At 38.2% G+C, this 20066-nt stretch overlaps 1 protein-coding gene and 1 long non-coding RNA gene across 4 annotated transcripts in view; one reads left to right on the top strand and one right to left on the bottom strand.

Moving 5' to 3' along the window:
• Window positions 1-20066, bottom strand: part of LOC124178364 (diphthine methyltransferase) — an 89276-nt gene that overhangs the window by 44169 nt on the left and 25041 nt on the right. For 2 of the 3 annotated variants that reach the window (XR_006869785.1, XM_046561635.1), the window contains exon 2: window positions 4787-5406. Coding sequence is in view for 2 of the 3 variants with exons in the window: in XM_046561635.1 (XP_046417591.1) it covers window positions 4787-5402 (616 nt within the window). In the remaining variant the exon portion in view is untranslated. Of the gene's footprint in view, window positions 1-4786; window positions 5407-14050; window positions 14169-20066 lie in introns of all 3 variants that reach the window. The other variant, XM_046561636.1, reaches the window with a different exon arrangement.
• On the top strand, window positions 17374-18760 carry LOC124178387. The gene is made up of 3 exons (XR_006869796.1): window positions 17374-17446; window positions 17804-17869; window positions 18750-18760. It is a non-coding gene; the product is annotated as an uncharacterized LOC124178387 (long non-coding RNA).

The following is a 20066-nucleotide window of genomic DNA, read 5'->3' on the forward strand; positions in this document are numbered from 1 at the left end:
GAGCTGGTCGCGTTGGGATTGTTGTTGTCGGCCGGAAACAGAGCTGCGGTGACCGACCAAATAAAGTAGTAGAAGTCGTTGTTTCTGATATTTACCACAGCCTCCTTATCACTGATATGTTTAGGTAACGAGGTGTGGGTATACAGACCACCTCGTAGTGGTGTATACTTGTTAACCCTTTCGGCCCGATCGGTGACTATAGTCACCCAACGCCTGACGCTAGCTCTGTACGAGCGGTGACCATGGTAACCCAACATTATGTTATAATTTTTTAAGCATTTTTTTACGAGCGACTGCACTCGCTCTGCGTAAGATGGCGTGGTATTGTGCGTCTGACGGGCGCTTGCAGTTGTTCCGCAAGTACGGACGCCTGCCGCGACTGCTCGGTCAGCGGGGACGGCGCGACGTAGAATGCGTCCGTACCGAAAGGGTTAATGTTGACGGCAAGATTTATAATTTCAAGTAACGACCAGCCTGAATCCTTTTCCTGGAGATCTTCCACCGTTTTCAACAAACACCCTGTCTCGTTTTCGATGAACCATTCGTTAATATTCGTTGTCTGGAAGATGATTTCATTTCTTGTATTAAAAAATTTCATCTCTTCCACCGTGTGATCATCTTTTCGAACTTCAAATTTACAAGCCAGGATAACATTGGCTTTCAAGCTCCTCGCTTTCTTTAAAGCGTTTTTTAGTCTTATCACAGCAAGTACCTTTGCGTCTTATAGAAATCTCTCCACATTTTTATGTGTCAAATTGACGATGGATCCAGTTCGAATTCTCTCCTCAAAAGCTGATTCCAAATCTTCCCAGTGAACTCGATCGCTTCTTCTCCCTTTCCGCGTACCTCCACCCGTTTTCTGAAGACGTTTGAATTTTTCCGCGCGCGCTTTCAAGAGTCCGATCGTTGTGATAATTCTTGTCTTTTCTCCAATCGTTGAAGCCTTTCGCAAAATTTTGTTGAGAAGCCGAATATTTTGACTTCCGACTTTTATCCATTTTCGAATATCTCCTGTTGATGATGTTGATTTGCCCAAGATTTTGTACGGCGATTCCATAATATCGATCAATCTCAAACACTTTGTGGATTCCATCTTTAGCTTTTTCCTCATGTATGCTTGACAAGTTGATACTGAATGATCATTTGAAGTGATGAGCGTCCTTTTTATAAGGCAGCTGTACATATGTTTGTGTGTGCGCGCGAAGCCGTCCGTGTGCGTGGAACAGTACGCACTAACACAATTACATGAATCGAGGTAATTACATTCGGCGAACACGGGGACCACCCTGCGATATCGCATTTTTTCGTTTGCAAAACATCAACACACTATATAAGACTGTGGATCCTGGACCTGATCATTGTGAGTCGAGTTGAGCTACGTTGTTGTGCTTCAATTCTCTTAGAACGTAACCGGTAAGTACTTCAATCCTACTATTGTTACCATGAACATTTCGAAAATATATTTTTCGTTAGACAGTTACCCAAATCACTGTAGTAAAAATATTTCCAACTAGTTTTAAAACCCTCGAGTGGGATTTGTTTGCCATATGTATCCAATACGGTTTAGCTCCTTCTGATTTTTTTCTTCTAGTTTTAATGTCACTTATGATTGGGAGTATTCAACTTTCAAATTTCACTAAATGAAATCAAATAACTCCGAATTTCTTTTCAGACCATGGTTCCTGAGATGCGGCGTGAATATTCTTTACCCACAACCCCGGAACCTCTATTTCTGGATCTGGATTTACCGAACATCCAAATAATTTACATTCACGAAGAAAGACAGACCCGACTAAACGATGAGCAAATCGGAAAATCTCCGTCTTTGCTCATTGGTGTTCAGAATAGCACTTTCTTAGATTGTAAAACTCGATTCGAATTACTATTACAAAAATTTGTTGGGTTACAGGTGGACAGGATGGCTCAGCGCTCAGTGACAAATACATATAATTTTTGATATTTTTTATATAATATCGAATGTCGTACTATTAAATGGTATAAAATATGTGTATGTGATACTTAGATTACACATAACCAAATTCGAGTTGATTATATGGCCTACCAGTCGTTACTTGCTATCACCATCTTCTGAAATATATCTTCATCTTCTTGAAGAGCTTCCGTCAATCGATTTGGTAGAAAAATCGTAAACGAGTCCTCCAAATCCAGAACGATTTTATCACCAAATTTCGTTTTAACCCAACGAACACCGCTGACTCTGTATTCGAAGTAGGCTTCAAGATCCGAAACTTTTTTCAACGGCAGAAACGTCTCCAGCCACGCGATTTCGTTCAGTTTTGAGAAGTCCATGATCGTTACTGTTAATTCGTGGTTGCTCAAAATCTTTGTGAGTTGATTTAGTTGAGTTCTAATTTGCAGTAGGTGTTGAGCTTCTTCAATGTTCTTGATTTCACGTTGTTGTTGTAGAGTACTTTTCATTTGCAGGAAGAACAGCTTCAGACTGACGTTGAAGTTTTCACTTTTGACTTTTATAACGTTCTCCCACCACATAAATTTGAAATTTAGAGGGGAAAAAAATGTCACGTGGTTGATATCAAAACGGCATCCGGGTAAGTGGATTAATTTTGAAATGTCACGTGGTTGATATCGTGAAAAAGATTGTGGGGTGGTTGATATCAACCCGGCATCCGGGTAAGTGAGAAACAATTCTCAAAACCATTAATTTTGGAATGTCGCGTGGTTAGTAACGTGGGAAAAGAATATGAGATGGTTGATGTTACACATCAGCAGTCCTATCATGGGAAAAGAATTTTCAACGAAAGAATGTCACGTCGATGAGAACGTATCGATATCCGAGTGGGTAAAAAACAATTCTCAAAACCATTAATTTTGGAATGTCGCATAGTTGGTAACGTGGGAAAGGAATGTGAGGTAGTTAATGTTACACAACAGCAGTTCTATTGCTGGAAAAGAATTTGAGGTGGTTGATGTTACGCATCAGCAGTCCTATCGTGGAAAAAGAATGCGGGACGGTAACCGACATCCAGGTCGGTAGAAAAGTTCACCCCCCCCCCCCCCCCCCCCCGCCCCGCGCTGCACCCTCTACCATTGGCAGGCGAGCACAACATAGAATCCTTAACCTTCGGTCGATAAGATTGTAAGTAAAGCAGCACGATTTTGACCCTTGATCGATAAGAATTGACAGTAAAGCCGTGCGATTTCAACTGACGACCGATAAAATTGTCGATATGGTAGCACGTTTTTGACCTCAAGTCGGTACGGCAGACTGTGACGTCATCGCGGAGAAGGGTTTGAGTCTGAGGAGGACGTCGGTAAGTGTCAGTAACAGGAATCTACAAGTAGAACTCTCCTTGTATTGCTACTAACAATTATCGCAGTTTTCGGGGAAAGATTGTTCTACGCTTCGAACAAGTTTCAGGACATTGCGGTAATCATTGACCGAATTACTTACAATAAAGAAAACAATAGATTCTTTTGTTCACTTGCGATTTACGGTTAAAGTACCTATGCTACGTGATTTTTGTAAAGAACTTATTTTGTAGAAGACAACATGGCGCACAACTTTTTGGGAAACGTTTTTCTCTAAAACTTACAGAAAAAAAAGTCGCTGATTTGGTACTTTTTCAATTTTAAATAACTTTCAGCGACCAAACCCGGACTTAACTTTTGTGGATAATTTCAGGATAACTTCCTGGCCGCCCAATTTAGCTATACACAAAGTTTCAGAGATGCCCTCTTTTTCGATGAAAGTCAGGTGCTTCCTACTAGAATATTATTTTTCTGACCTTACTTAGACCGATCACAATTATACTCACCCTACGGGGTAAAAGGCGAGCGGTAAGCGTGAAAGCACTTCGGTCACCCTAAATTATTTACTTGCACTATGTTCGCGCAACTTTATTATTATTATGTTAGTTTGTAAATTTATCACAGCAAATACTTTAGTTTCGTTATATTCGTATGTTGTACCTATTTACCACGTATAAAGTGACTAAAGGGTCACAACAGTAGATTTACTTTCTTATTCCACATGACAAGTAGTTCAACGTTATAGTAATTCAAATTACGTACTTATTGTCCACGCCAGAAATTCGTGGGCCGATACTCGAATCGGCAGTTACGTACGTTCGCTTGGCCGGTGAGGGCGCAGCGCAAGTTAGTTAGTCTCGAGCGCTCGAATAGGTAGGACGTGTTAGGTTTTCCTTAGACACGCGCGTCGATTATTTCGTTTAGCGTAGTTTTAAGAATTATCCGTTCAAGTTGGTTGGGGGATACGCGGTTCACCCTCCAGTTGGACCGGAGGTGCCCGTCTCCCGGGCGAGCGTCATCGCGGCGACATACATTGTCGCCCGAGCACTTCAGCGTTGGTTCCCGAGACGTCGGGACCGCTGTTTGTACGGCATTGGGCCACTCTGACGCTCCCCATTCCCTGCTTGCACGTTAGCGTTGGAAGTTGCGGAGCACGGTTTCTCATGGAGACTTAAATAAGTTGGCTTAAGATTATTGAATGATCATTCAATCTAGTTGACAAGGAACGCACCAACGACCATATTATCCTGTATTATGATATTCTGATTTGCAGTTAATAAACACTTGTCTTGCTTCGGCTTTTCCCTCTGCACCGCAAGGGTTTTTATGTCGAAGCAAGCGTCTCGTCTTTCCCGCGAAATCGTGTTATTTATTTATTCACCCTCTCACTCACTCATCCCATCCCGATTGAAGTTAGAGAAGAACTCTGGTCAAACGATCTAAACACACTATATTACTTGCTGGTCGTTCAAACGATCATTATTCATTAACTTACCAGTGTATATGATATTAGTATTCCAATAATCGAACGCTGCAATCCATGCTTCGTAGCCATGAGCATTCCACAAATACTTGTTCACTAAACTTTCGCCACGAAATTCGAAGATTGAAATAGAACCATGCGAATCACTGACCACAGCCTTCACATCTTGATCCGCGTTGTTACATAATACTCCGGATGACCAGTCCAAAGACAATGCTAATATTTCACCATGATCTGGGTTGATTTTTTGTTCTGTGAATAATTTCAATGATATATTATTCACATCCGACAGTTCATAGATTTGTATGCAGCCCGATGCATTGGCAACACCGAGTAGTATTTTGTGATTCATTTTTACGTGCATCCACTTCATATCTAACACAGCTGGAACATTCAAATGCTGTAACAAGTTCAGTTTTCCGCTATTTTTCACACGGAATAGATAAATCCTTCCAAGACGGTTCGGGCACTTTGTATTTTCCGTATCACCTCCAACTTCAGTATTGGAGAATTGATATGTACCGCATACAAACACATCGGTAAACGGTTCGATGGGACACCATTCCACAGAATCTGCAGAAAATTCTGTATCAAACGTATCCAGCGTCGTGAAACACATTGGAAACATATTTCTGAAACAGAGAAAATTATATCATTTATATTATATTAGGTGTTGATTAGATATATGAAAATATTGATGTGGCCGCCATTTCGCTACCAGCAAGCCGGCAGCTTTCTTAGAATATTTCATTTTTTCTATTTCTGTCTTTAACAACTTTGTCTTTCACAATTAACTTTCAAATGTCCAGGCCTCGCCTCGCTAGCTGAGAGTCAAGGGTTTATGTGTGGGGAACACACATCTAGCAAGTTAAGGTTAAAATTTATATTAATTTATCATTTATTTGCGAGGGTGAATCTTCGCGTCCTCTAACGAAACTTATACCGCTATTTGGGGGGTAAAGAAAGGAACGATTCTGAAGTTCTTCAGATTTCTAAAACTCTTCAGATTCGCAGGCCATGGTTCCGAACTTGGAAATTCAATTTTCTGATGAAGGAAATAACAGTTAGACAATAAGGCTAAGCTAGGTTAGACTAGATATAGCAGTAAAAAAAATGCACTTAATAAGAATCAAAATCACACAGAAACACAGAAAAGTACGTAAGAAAAGGTGCCGAGTGTATCTTGCAGAGAGAGAAAGAGAGACGTAGTAATGGCTTTTCGCTCGCTGGGACTCACACAAGTGCGCGCGCAAGTATCCCCACCCGGCATTTAAAGGGAGGGCTCCACCACGAGCTCTGACACAGCCGGCCTGCCTCGTATAGTAGCAACATAACAAATATACGGCGAGAACATTTGTTTTCCCATGTGAATGATACTTTTATTTCTTACTTGCTGCAAGTCATACTTATCACGTGAATTTTATTCGTTCCTATTATTTCTCCGTCGTTGGAATTGGTTTCCACATCACTTTACATTGTAAAAATCTACATCGTTTCATTACCGTTCAGCGATTATTGACATTGTTTTTTACTCATAAAGTTGTTTTCCGATCAGGATTATCATTATTTATCAAGTATTAAACTTGACGTACACCTATTTGCATGCCCGAATGCATGCACCATGCATTTCATTCATGTGATATCCTACTACTTTCGTACTATTCTGTGATCAGCTTTAAAAGTCAAACAGGAATTACGTCATATGTTATCTAACAACGAGCGATTAGCTCAAGCCCGGGTGATTTTTTGCCAGGAAAGTGGCGAGCTAGATGCATATTTATTGCAATTGTTACGAATCGAGTTGTATAAAAAAGAAGGCTGCATTTGGTTCGACATCTGCCGAAAAATCATCGGCGAAACATGCTGTGATAAAACTGTTAAAAAATGTGTGCCACGATGGTACAAAAGATTCCTGAGAAATTATGATTGTATTAGACTGGTATTGCTTGCAAATTTTAAATGCAAGCATGATACATCCGTCAACGGTGTGGAAACTGTTTAGTGTTATCGAGGAAAATTACCCCGGCCCACAAAAAAAATGTGGTGTGTACATTTGAACAGACCCACCTACCTTTATGTATTTAGACGCGCTGAATCCGAATCTGAAGTCCGTTTGGTCCGGAAACGCCCTCAAAATTTTGAGAAAAGTGCAAAAAACCGTACAAAATGGAAAAAACTGCAGTTTTGATGAAAAAAAAATTTCTAAATATAAATCATATAAGTTTTACATGAGATTCGATCCGCTGAGTATAAATGTGAAGTTTATTTTGCCTGTAGGAGCTTGAAAATATAAATAAATTGCAAAAAAATCCGTAAAATTTGCTATAAATTGTATTTACAGTAATAAAAAAATTGATTCAACATGATTAAATTTATTTCTCACCTATTGTGATGCACTAAATCCAAATAAAAAATCTGTTAATGTGAATCAGTTAGAAATTTACCAAAAATCGTTCAAAAAAGCATAGAAAGATAAGGTAAGAAACGAGCTTTATCGATTTGCAGCTGTTCTTCGTTTGTGTCGAACTCTTTTGTCTTCAAATGACCTACGCAACGAGTTTCTTTTTCGTTTTTTATTTTCCTTCGTAACTTCTTTCTTCAGCGTCCAGCAAAAATCTGCCATCATGTTGACATTCCACTTCCCTTGATATCGACTCTCCATTTCACTTATGTCTTGATGGAATCTTTCTCCCTGTTCTTCACTGTACTCTCCAAGATTTCCAGGGAAGTAGTCAAGGTGAGAATGTAAGAAGTGCAACTTAAGATTCATCAAGCAATCCAAATCTTCATAATTTTCCAGCAGCTCTTTCACTAAAGCCTCGTATTTCTCACTTTTATTATTTCCCAAAAAGTGTTGTAAAACATTAACCAGACACATGCCCAGATGCCGATACGGGGTTTCCGAATCCCTGCATCGTAAAGCATTTATCGCTTGTGCCTGCCATGACGGCATACACGCCGTTATCCCATGGACTCTACCAGACGGTTCTGTTGCCCACCATCACCACGTGGAGGTGCCCTGGTTACAGGCGCAAGCAATCATTGTGTCCAAATTACTACTCATTGGAATACAAACTAAAAATAAAATCCAATATGCCAACGTTCCATTAATTGTAAAACCAGAAAAAAATGTAACCTTCAAAAAACTATAAATTCCCCGCTATAAGTGATGCTAATTTGAAAGAGGGAATTTTTGATGGACCCCAAATTCAGAGTTTATTTCAGAACGGTGAATTCGTTGAACAAATAAACGACAATGAGAGAGTAGCTTGGCTAAGTCTTAAAAATATTTCCAAAAACTTTTTGGGAAATGACAAAAGTGAGAATTACGAGGCTTTAGATGAAGAGCTGCTGGAAAAATCCGAAAATTTAGGTTGCTCGATGAATCTTAAGTTACACTTTTTATATTCTCACCTTGACTACTTTCCTGAAAATCTTGGAGAGTGCAGTGAAGAACAGGGAGAAAGATTCCATCAAGACATAAGTGAAATGGAGAGTCGATATCAAGGGAAGTGGAATGTCAACATGATGGCAGATTTTTGCTGGACGCTAAAGCAAGAAGTAACGAAGGACAATAAAAAACGAAAAGAAACCCGTTGCGTAGGTGATTTGAAGACAAAAGAGTTCGACACAAACGAAGAACAGCTTCAAATCGATAAAGCTCGTTCCATACCTTATCTTTCTATGCTTTGTTACGTCCAGCATACCACTTCTCTCTAATTTTTCCTACTCGCTAACTTTCTCACAGTTCTTATATGAATCTCATGGTCTCTGTCCTGTCCTCTTATCTCTACCTAGTCTCGCGCTATTCACTATCGCGCTTACTCATCTAATTCCATTCCCTTCCTTCAGCATCTTAACACCTTTTCTGCACCCCGTACGTTTCAAGTCTCTAGCGACATTCCTTTTCTAACTCTCGACAACTTCACATCCAGACTATCAGCTTTTTGAAATAAATATATAAGTAAGACATAGCTTCATACAGTACACTTCGTTTTTTATTAATCCTCATACTGATTTCCAGTTAACCTGGAACGTAAAAGTGAAGCGAACCGGTTTATTCCTACCGCTCAGGAGTAAACTCTACTCACGGACGTAACAACTACAATTACGAGAAAAACTTAAACATTTTCTATTAAGAAACATTACTATCATATGCCCCGCGATTACCTAAAAAATAAGTTTTACGAAGCTGAAATAACCTACATTTTTCGACTATTTCTGAAGAAAAATTTGTAAATATAAGTAAAACATTCATCTGAAACAACACCCACCTGGGGGTCAGGACTCAAATCAGACCGGCTCTGATGTTTTGTACATACTTGTCAATCGGTTACATAATATATGGTCAATGTGCAATTGCTGCGAGCCAAATGATCGACGAAGAGTTGGTAGCGGAAGACACGCCAACCGAAGACACGATAACAGATTATGTTATCGAGTTTGACGAGGTCAGATCTCCAACAGAATTCGTCGCAGTCGATCTGTTTTGCTCGGAGGTGATACCCAACTCTCCGATTTCTATAACGGGAGCCCGTAAGGAGACGGCAGTTGTAGGTACAAGCACATCCGTAAGTTTTTCGCCCACAACCAATAATAATGTGGTAGAAGACCATGAGTTGCGATTTGAAAGGATAATGGATCAATCTAAGATCGTGTGATAGGGCTGGAACATTTCTAATAAAATGTAACAGTTTTATATCCTCTCGTAGGAACATGCCGGGGATCATTTAAATGAGTACGAAATTCATCGTGCAGCGTAGCCCGCCTTGTGCGCTTGGCTTCCTTATCGGCAGCAGTGCTCAAATTACGCGATTATGCACTTTGTATGCACTGTCGCCGAGCCCGGCGAGAGGCCGTGTGAGCAGTCTCAATACTGCTTCCAGGCGTAACGCACGCCTAATTAAATTTTAATATAACGTTAACGCCCGCACTCACCATTTGTTGTTATCAATTATAACTCAATTCTCTGTTTGAATAAACATATAAATTCAAATATAATCGTTGCGTAATATTCGCATGACAATCGAATCCACTCCACCATTCGAGTTGGCCGGCAGAAGAATAGTGGATATAAATCACTTCCTGAGCAGTATCAAAAAATTAGCTTTTCATCCACCTTATGATTGTACGTTTGCTGACATGGAACACGTACGTTAACTCAGCACAACGACTTACAAAAATCGAAATAGTATCTCTTTGATAATTTGCCGTTAATTAGCCGCTAATTAGCCGTGAAAAAATTTATTTTGCCGCGTGTCAAATTTTCGAAAAAATCGATGGCCCTGCAAACTTCACAAAAAGATAGCACAACCACGAGTAAAAAAACTACGACGGGTTAGTGATTGGTGATTTTGAATGGAACTGTAATTTGCCGCTAATTAGCCGCTGATGATCAGTTGTAGTCATAATTAGGTTAGAGCCCAAATTTTCGAAAAAACTTGAGGGTTATGGCAACTTCACACTAAGGCAGCATAACCACACGAAGAATAACTACTCAGGGTTGATTGTAGGGTATTGTGAAAAGCACAGAAATTTGCCGATAATTAGCCGCTACCGACCCATGGAATTTTGAAATTTGTCTGTACCTGAATTTTTTTAAAAAATCGATGGCAGTGCTGACTTTTCTCGGAAACAGCACAACCGTGTGCTAATTCTGCATGGAGGGTTGATCGTAAAAAAGTTTCCAAAGCACCGAAATTTGCCGCTAATTAGCCGCTACTGACCCATCGAATTTTGAAATTTGTCGGGACATGAATTTTTTTAAAAAATCGATGGCAGTGCTGACTTTTCTCGGAAGCAGCACAACCGTGTGCTAATTCTGCATGGAGGGTTGATCGTAAAAAAGTTTCCAAAGCACTGAAATTTGCCACTAATTAGCCGCTACTGACCCATCGAATTTTGAAATTTGTCGGGACATGAATTTTTTTAAAAAATCGATGGCAGTGCTGACTTTTCTCGGAAGCAGCACAACCGTGTGCTAATTCTGCATGGAGGGTTGATCGTAAAAAAGTTTCCAAAGCACCGAAATTTGCCGCTAATTAGCCGCTACTGACCCATCGAATTTTGAAATTTGTCGGGACATGAATTTTTTAAAAAAATCGATGGCAGTGCTGACTTTTCTCGGAAACAGCACAACCGTGTGCTAATTCTGCATGGAGGGTTGATCGTAAAAAAGTTTCCAAAGCACCGAAATTTGCCGCTAATTAGCCGCTACTGACCCATCGAATTTTGAAATTTGTCGGAACATGAATTTTTTTTAAAAATCGATGGCAGTGCTGACTTTTCTCAGAAGCAGCACAACCGTGTGCTAATTCTGCATGGAGGGTTGATCGTAAAAAAGTTTCCAAAGCACCGAAATTTGCCGCTAATTAGCCGCTACTGACCCATCGAATTTTGAAATTTGTCGGGACATGAATTTTTTTAAAAAATCGATAGCAGTGCTGACTTTTCTCGGAAACAGCACAACCGTGTGCTAATTCTGCATGGAGGGTTGATCGTAAAAAAGTTTCCAAAGCACCGAAATTCGCCGCTAATTAGCCGCTACTGACCCATCGAATTTTGAAATTTGTCGGGACATGAATTTTTTTAAAAAATCGATGGCAGTGCTGACTTCTCTCGGAAACAGTACAACCGTGTGCTAATTCTGCACGGAGGGTTGATCGTAAAAAAGTTTCCAAAGCACCGAAATTGGCCGCTAATTAGCCGCTACCGACCCATGGAATTTTGAAATTTGTCGGAACTTGAATTTAAAAAAAAAAAACTGATCACAGTGTTGACTTCTCTCAACCTGAAACTCTGTCGAACCGTCCCCTCGCCTCTCGCCGCTGTTTCAGCCGCCAAACTGTCAGCTGTGAGTTTTTCCGTGTGAAAAATAATACTGTACATTTCTGCCCTACACCAAAAGACCACGCCCTGTAAAAGCACTAATAGGTGAAATAATATGAACATCGCGGTCTGATTATATCTCGAATAAAATTCTATTTCCACGTCCATATTTTCTGCCATCGTATGTATTAATCAACCAGGATAACAAAACCAAAATTCCAATTTCACACGTCTGAACTCACTCGCAACTTCTTTATTCTCAATAAACAATGAATTTCTTTTTAAAATTATAGATCATAGTAAATGACCACAAAAGATATCAATTGGAGAGAGAAAGAGAAATGTAATATAAATGATATAAAATTGTAAAATTCAGTTTGGGCGAAAAAATTAAGTTTCATTATTCTCTCCTGTGTCCCCCGAAACGGTTATTTTTTAAAAATCGTTCGTGGTCGTTTGGTGGTGTTTGGTAGTATATTTTTCAAGTTTGGTGGCGAATAGTTCTTCAAAATTCGAGAAACTCAATTTTCAGCGTGAAGTTAGTCGCCCCACTTCAAGTCTTTACAAATTTTTTTCGCAGAGAGGGTATTATTGCCAATAAAAAAACGTCAGTGAAGCAGCCCCCAAAAGTGCACTGTTAGGGAGTTACAAATTTTTGGAATTTAATTGTTTTTTTTTCTTTTAAATTCACAACTTCTCAACAGTGCAGTTTTTGGTGATACTTCACAGAAGGTTTTTTATCAACAATTATGTTCTTTCGTCTGAAAAAAGATGTCAAAAGTCAAAGTGCAGTGGCTAACTTTACGCTGAAGATTTTGTTTCTCGAATTTGGAAACAGCTACCCATCACCAAATCTCAATATTTGACTACCAAACAGCACTTAACGATCACTAAATGATTCCAAAAAAAGGATAAGTTTTAAAATTCGCAGTGGTAGGGTCAACTTCACATAGGTCATGGAGGCTGGTTTCCGCACGCGTGTATCATGTGTCGCATCAGTTATCCCTATGATGTGCAGCCCTGACTACGTCACTTAAGCAAGGGAGAGGAAATTGACATTATCTCTGCCAATTAAAGGCTATTGCCGGATAAGCATAGTAATTTGGCGTGTGTGTGTGTGTGTGTGTGTGTGTTTGTGCGTGTGTGAAATTGGGAAATACATTGTCAATTGACATGAAAAAGTCAGTATGCAATAATTTCTTGTCATGTATTTCAAAACATACATATATATGTGCGATCGATCGTATAAGTATTATATTGGGTAGAAAATATTTGGTTGCATGTTTTTTCTTGTTGAAAAACTTGTTTTTTCTCATTCAAAGTAAAACAAAGTGTAGAAACAGCCAAAACTGACGAAAATAACAGTATTTCATAATTTTCAGTGTGTTCCACCATTTTGTAAAATTTCAAAAAAATAGAGAGTGTTTTTCGAGTCAAAATACACTCAGAGCAGAAATTCAAAATCTGCTTCTACCTTAGTTGTCGAGAAAAAAATGTTTAAACAATTTAGAAATTTTTTTTGAAGGGGGAGGGGGTGAAAAAAAATCTGTAAAAAATTAAGTTGAAAGAATTTTACTTTCTCTATACACCGTATTTTTTCATAAGGATTCGTTGACTTGGCGGTAAGTTAAGAAACAAAGCCGAAAAACTGGGTTTTCTGGGGTGGTAAGGTCAACAGAAGGGGGGAGTGGGTTTGGGGACAACATTCGTGTCGAGCACTTTTTTTTTGACTGTACCAACGTAATAAAACCATAATTAGCCCAAAAGGTTTCGTGGGCCAAATTACTATTCTTATCCGGCAATAGCCTTCAATTTATGCCATTGCCAATGTACTTATTGCATTCAACTCCAGTTTAAATATCTTCCTTCAAAATTCGCGCGCACTTTTGTTATTTCTTAATTGCGCCACCCACGTCGCACGGTCGTTTTGTACGCTTTGCATTTGTTAATTCTACACACTATTTCATTCAGTCGCCTGATGGTCTTTCCGAAAACAGTTAATATTTCTATTCTTACTAGTGTCCGAAACTATTTTTGAAGATGAATCCAGTAAAGAGACGCGGAAAACCGTCTGTTGTTGATAAAAATGTTCTCACCGAAACAGTTTTACGCTACAAGGGACAAATACTTCGAGCCGATCGATCAATTGTCGAAAAAACAATTGCTGTCTGGGAAAGTATTCGACAAGAATTGAATAATTGCATTAAAACGTCAACAATTCATTCTTATGTTGTGAATAACCGCTTTGAATTGAAAGACAAACTTTTGTTTATTGAAAACGAAAATAAATCGTTAGATAATTCAACGTTTGGCAGTTTGACAGCAGGAGATGAAAGCATCGATTCCCCAGATTTTTTTGTCATATCTATACCCAAGACAGAGTTTAACGGAATGGTAACGGAAACGTTATCTCGGCGAAAAAAAAATGGTAAAAAGAGCGTTCGATACCATACGATTTTGAAGCCTAACATGTGGACTGAGATGTTGTCTTCTTATATATGGAACACCGTACGTCTCCGCCATGCTTTATGCTTCAAAAATCATCATTTGAATCGATCTGCAACATCTGGAAGTATCAAAGGTAAATACAACCACACTACAAAGTAGTGTCGGAAACAGTAGACCCACGAAATATTGAGGCTTAATATGTCACATGAGCATTTTAAATTCCAATAATTTCAAAGTTTATATAAAAAAATACTGGCAATCTTCAGGACAATACGCAATATGAATCTGAGTTGCTGGAATTCCAGCCTGGTACATTTTTTAAGAAAAAAATTAGACACAATAAAAAAACAGCATATTTTTGCACCGCTGTCATTTTCTGCGCGAACGCTGCGAGAACGGATACAGGTAGAGCAAAAATGCATTTGACCAATTTTGTAGAGCATAAAATTTTACGGACAAAAGTCAGCGACAACACCCATTCAACAAATAGTTTAACAGTTAGAGTGACCCGAAAAGAAACCTCGAAAACACTCAGTTACTGCAGAACCACCGAAAGCCCGTCTTATTTTTTAATTCATTTCGGGTGTGTGAATGTTAATGAGAAACATCATCAATTGTTGCCGAGCCACGGCACATATGGAAGAAGAAATTTCATGCTCCAAAAAAAATTGGACTGCAAGATTTCGATTCCAGTTGGCTATTTGTTGCTCAGTTTTTATTCGGATATTTCGTATTTTCATAAATGAGTTACCATGTAACTTTTCATCTAAAGATTGGAATTGAATGAATCAAATTAGAATCACTTTGCTTCTCAGAAAGTTCGAGATTCTGTGACTTCCTGTCGGTGATGCAAGTAAACAAATCTTTCTCATCGTTTTCAACAAAATCTATTGATTTTGTTCAAACATTTTTTTCGAATATAAACCATTTTATCTAAAATGTGTTTTCTTATTTTTCTTCCTGAAGCTATTATTGTTAAATTGTTACAAACAACTTTAGTAAAAAATATTGAACATTTTAAATTGTTCTTATAATGTTTTCCCCTTTTTAGATATTGTCGTTGATAATTTTTATTTAAATGTCATATGTCAAAATCGCTTTTCTGCAGCAAAAATTATCTATGTCAATTTTCCGCATTCTGAAAATCATTTTTGAACTTAGTTTTTCAGCTTTGGAAGGTTTTATTCTTTGACAAAGTTTATTATCAATACTTATACAATTTCTTTATAACAGTTTATAAAAAAAAAAAACATTTGTTAATCAACAGAATTCATTTTACATTTTGCAATCGATATTCAAAACATTCATTCAATGGCTCATTTTTTCCAAATTGCCAGATTCAGTTATCAATTTTTTTTTACTTTTATTTTTCTTACCGAAAAATTCAATTTCACGCAGCATAATTTGTTGTTCTAGATTATTCTGAAGTGTTCATCGAGGGGTTCACTGTTTTATCTCTTGACACAGCTTTTTTGTACCGATATACTGAACAGAAAAATTTAGTCCAGGCGCCAGAGAGGGGTCTCGTATACATTTGAGGTCCCCTCGGTAACTTGATGTGACTTTATGTTTTTGGGTGTGCTGAATCAAATTTTCGAGGTTTACTAGGCCCAATTATGGTTAGCTTTCGATGTATGGCTCATTTTTGGCCAAACTTAGTTCTTCCTAACTTTTCGGGAAGGTAATGAAATTTTGATTTGGCACTCTGACTTTATCCAATAAATGTTCAAATTTCAAATACTTATTGTCTGTTGTATATTTTTCGGAAAGTTGATATTTTAAGTGCAAATCGCAGAAAACATCAAAAAGTCGTACTTATGGTCCACGTAATATATCGCTAGTAATACCGTGCTTCAATGCTTGGCGGTCATCGGTTATGATTTTCAACGACTTTTAAAAATACTTGTTTCATACATATTTACATATTTCCAATTGGAATAAAGTACTAAACTGTTTTTTGAACATTTTTTAATTGACAAAATTTGTAAGTGGTATTCATCTTGAAATTCAATGAACGTTAGCGGCTCGGCTTATTTTGAATAGCTCGTTACAGATGATATTATTAGTTATAACGATTGTCACAATAATTTGATGAACAACAAACGCAGAAAGAAATGCATGGCACTCCCGCTGATATACAAACACAAAATTTTTGCACAAAGTTTTGACATTTACAATTAGGTATGAGTTCGTCGATTGCAGTGAACAATGAAGTTATTTTATTAGGGACTAAAATTTCGTCGAGAGAACGAAATGTAGAGAACCCATAATCTAACGGGTTTAGCTTCACACGATTGGGTTCTAATAACTTGATTTGTTCATGTGCTACGTTAAGGTAGTAGCCCGGTGTGACGGGTTCAAAAAATCGATTTTTTTTTTTTTACATTTTTCGGAAGAAAAACATCTTAAAAATATGCTGTAAAAATTTCAGACATAAATTTCAATTATTCTTAAAGTTATAGCTAAAATAAGAGAGCGCGCCGTAGTGTGTATGAAAGCGTGTGACACGCCAGAAGCAAGAATGCGTATTGCATGTGAAGAAAAGAATGTACCGAGCACTTCAAGGTGTAAAAAAAACTCTTACCGAGTACGCAAAAGTGAAAAAACAATTGGATGCAGCTAAGAACACGAAGATGGCCGTAAAAGTGAAGAGTACCGAGGAAAGTGCTCCGAAAAAGCGTAGGATAAAGAGAGACTCGTCGACCAGCGCTGAGCCACCAAAACCTAAACCGTTGCAATTAACTAACAAGATTATGTTAAAAATGTCTATGTACTACGGTTTGGCAATCACCAGAAACTGTCATTCTCTCGAAGAAATGAAGAAAGCCGTGTGGGCTACATTCTACCACATGACATCAACAGACGAAAACCCTGAGCACTCTTACTGCTCAGATTCTTGGTGCAAGTATCAACAGCTCAAAGCGGAAAATCAAGAGAGCACTTATGAACACCCAGTAACGTTTAACGAACAAGTTACAAATCTCATAAAACCTGTGTACGAGACTTTGGCGTCCGACGATTTATTGAAAAGATGCTTGGGCGGGAACACGCAAAATAACAACGAAAGTTTTAATCACTGTGTATGGAATTTTGCTCCGAAGCATACTTTTACTGGGAAAAACGTTCTGGAAATTGCTACCTATACCGCCGCTTGCATCTTTAATGAGGGTTTTCTACCTGTACTCAAAATTATGGAGACAATGGGCGTTACATTAGGACAAACAGCCAGAGACTACGCTGACGATGTTGACAATGCACGGATTTTGAGGGTAGAGAAAACTACAGAAGCCAACTCCAAAGAAGCCAGAACTTTACATAGAGCTCTAAAAGCTGCTGAAAATGACAATTTTGAGGAAACGGAAGGACTGCTCTATGCACCAGGCATAGCTGATTAATGTAAGTATAATTTTATTGAAAAAAATCTGTTGTCAAAACTTTAAAAGCGTTTTTCTCAAAACTATGTTTTCGAAACTTCGGGGAATCACTGACTCAAAACTATTCAACCGATTTAGCTAAAAATTTAACCCGTTATTCTAGACACACATATCTAGATGCCGAACCTTTAAAACATTTAATTTTCCAATTATAAACTATTTTATTTAAACAATTTATGAAGAAAAAAAATTAGATTTTGAGAACTTTTTTCACAAGTCCGCCATTTTGTTTTTGTTTTTTTATTTTTATGTATATTTAAGGTTCGGGACCTAAAATGAAGTCTACAGAATAATAATCTCTTTGAATTTTTTATTTCAGATGACTTTGGAAGGCTGTGTGTTTCCCCGAACCAACTCATCTTTTCTTTGAGGACTCCATATTGACGTCAAAAATTTTAAACAAATTGATGTAAAATTAACTTTAAAAAATTTTTTTTATATACTTCAAAACACCAATAAAAACATGTAAAAATTTTAAAACGATAGCATTTTATTTACTTTGTAAAAAAAAATCATGAAAAAACGTCTAAATTTCGGTCGCCACACCGGGCTACTACCTTAAGAGCTTTCAGAATATAAAGTCGAATTGAATTGCAGGTAGGTGGAAGGTTTGAAAATGAAACGGTATTATTGTAATGATACATCCAATACCGCAACTAATCAAACGTCACTCATTTATTTTTTTGCCTCAAAACTTGAACAAGATATGTTTTGGCATCAATGAAAGAAATTTCAACTTCGTAGTTTGAACCACTGAAATAAAAATAGAACTTTCACAATATTTCTAAATATCAACTTTGAAGTTTGTCTTTATTCTACATGACCATTATTGGGTCTGATAACCTCGAAAATTCGATTCAGCACAATGAAAAACATAAATTTACATCAAATTACCGAGGGAACATAAAAAAGTGTACGAGACCCCGCTCTGACACCCGGACGATGATGCGCTGGTCTTATTTATATTTTTCGAAGCTAGAGTGTACGGCTTTAACCCGGTCAGCCATGTTGTGGCCGTATAAAATATGTAGAAGACTAATTTCAAGAGTCGTCCTAGTATTAGTATTTGATGCTTTCAGGAAAATGCAAGTGTGGTAACAAGATCGAATGCAAAATTGACAATTTTTCCAACGATCAGAACACGATGATTGAATGTTCTTTGTCTAAAGGCGATGGAAAATGTGGTAAGCGTCAGCTTCGCAATCCCAAGCGAACAACAATATCTAAAGAACTATGTCATAAGTCGGCAGATGCTTATAGAGCAGAAATCGGAAGAAATGTAATGCGCGAGGGTGACCCCGAACCTCCCATTTTGTACAAAAATTCGGTACTAAGACGAGCAAAATATGAATATATTGCCTCCCAGTATTTTGATAAAAATCCCGTGAAAGCACTTCAGATAATGTAGCACAGTACATTGGGAGAAAATACCATACAAAACATCGGGACAGATCCTTTTTATGTACACTTCTTTTCGAAACGTCAGATACGATTATGGAATCAATATGCTGATGATGTACTATTAATAATTGATGCAACATCTGGCATAACGTCAAAAATCGAACATGTACCAGGGAAAAAGTCTAAATCGATATTTTTATATATATGTGTCATAAGACCACCCGCCGGACAATTTTCAGTAGCTCAAATGCTGTCTGAAAGTCAGGATACTGCATCAATCCAAAACTGGCTACAACAAATGATCAAGTATAGGGCTAAATTTCCAAAACAAGTAGTAAGTAAATGAACTTCATGTAGGTACAAATATACAGTGGACCCTCTCAATAAACCCCCTCTCAATAGTGCCGCTTCTCCTAATCCGTGCTCGGGCGCTTCTCCTAATCCGTGCTCGGGCGCTTCCCCCACTTCAGGGCACATAAGCCGCGCGCTCGAATTTCATACGCTGCCCTCTGAATATGCCCGCTCGGGGAAGAAGCATTTTTAGTATATTCGGGGGCGTCAGTAGTAGGTTATTAATGATTCGATTGGAAATATTGACTAATCAACGTTTATTCTATTATTTATTTTAACGTTTATGCTTCCAATATGTATGTGATATGTGTATACAATATTATCAATAAATCTTCGCAAAAAATTAGCTCGAAAAATATGAAAAGGAAATCGATTAGTTCAGAATTCGATAATGAACTGCATGCTTGGGTTGTTGACCCAGCAGCGAAAGAATTACCGATATCAGGACCTATTACATATCAAGAAGCAAGTTTTGGTATTACTACACAATAGAATGCAGCACACAATACGTAAACAAACATCGTGCGTAACGTAAGAGTAGGATGCCGGCTCTTAGGAGACGGCAGCGCACAAATTTCGCCGGCGAAAGTGGTGACGCATAGTGGGGGAACCCGAATTCCGAGAAAAACGCTACCCCTTTCCGCATTGCCCGGGTTTATTCGGAGGGTCCACTGTATATTGAAATGAAAAAATTTCTTATTGGTCTTCTTTGAGGTTGACGTGACTTGGGTGCCCCCAATACGAAATTATTTGTTTTTGCTACATCTGCTTCCAAGGTTCGATTTTCGAAGTCTGTGAAGCAAGCGTAAGGTGCTCCATTTCCGAAGAGT

The sequence above is a fragment of the Neodiprion fabricii genome, chromosome 3 (genome assembly GCF_021155785.1).
Source record: "Neodiprion fabricii isolate iyNeoFabr1 chromosome 3, iyNeoFabr1.1, whole genome shotgun sequence".
Lineage (NCBI taxonomy): Eukaryota > Metazoa > Arthropoda > Insecta > Hymenoptera > Diprionidae > Neodiprion > Neodiprion fabricii.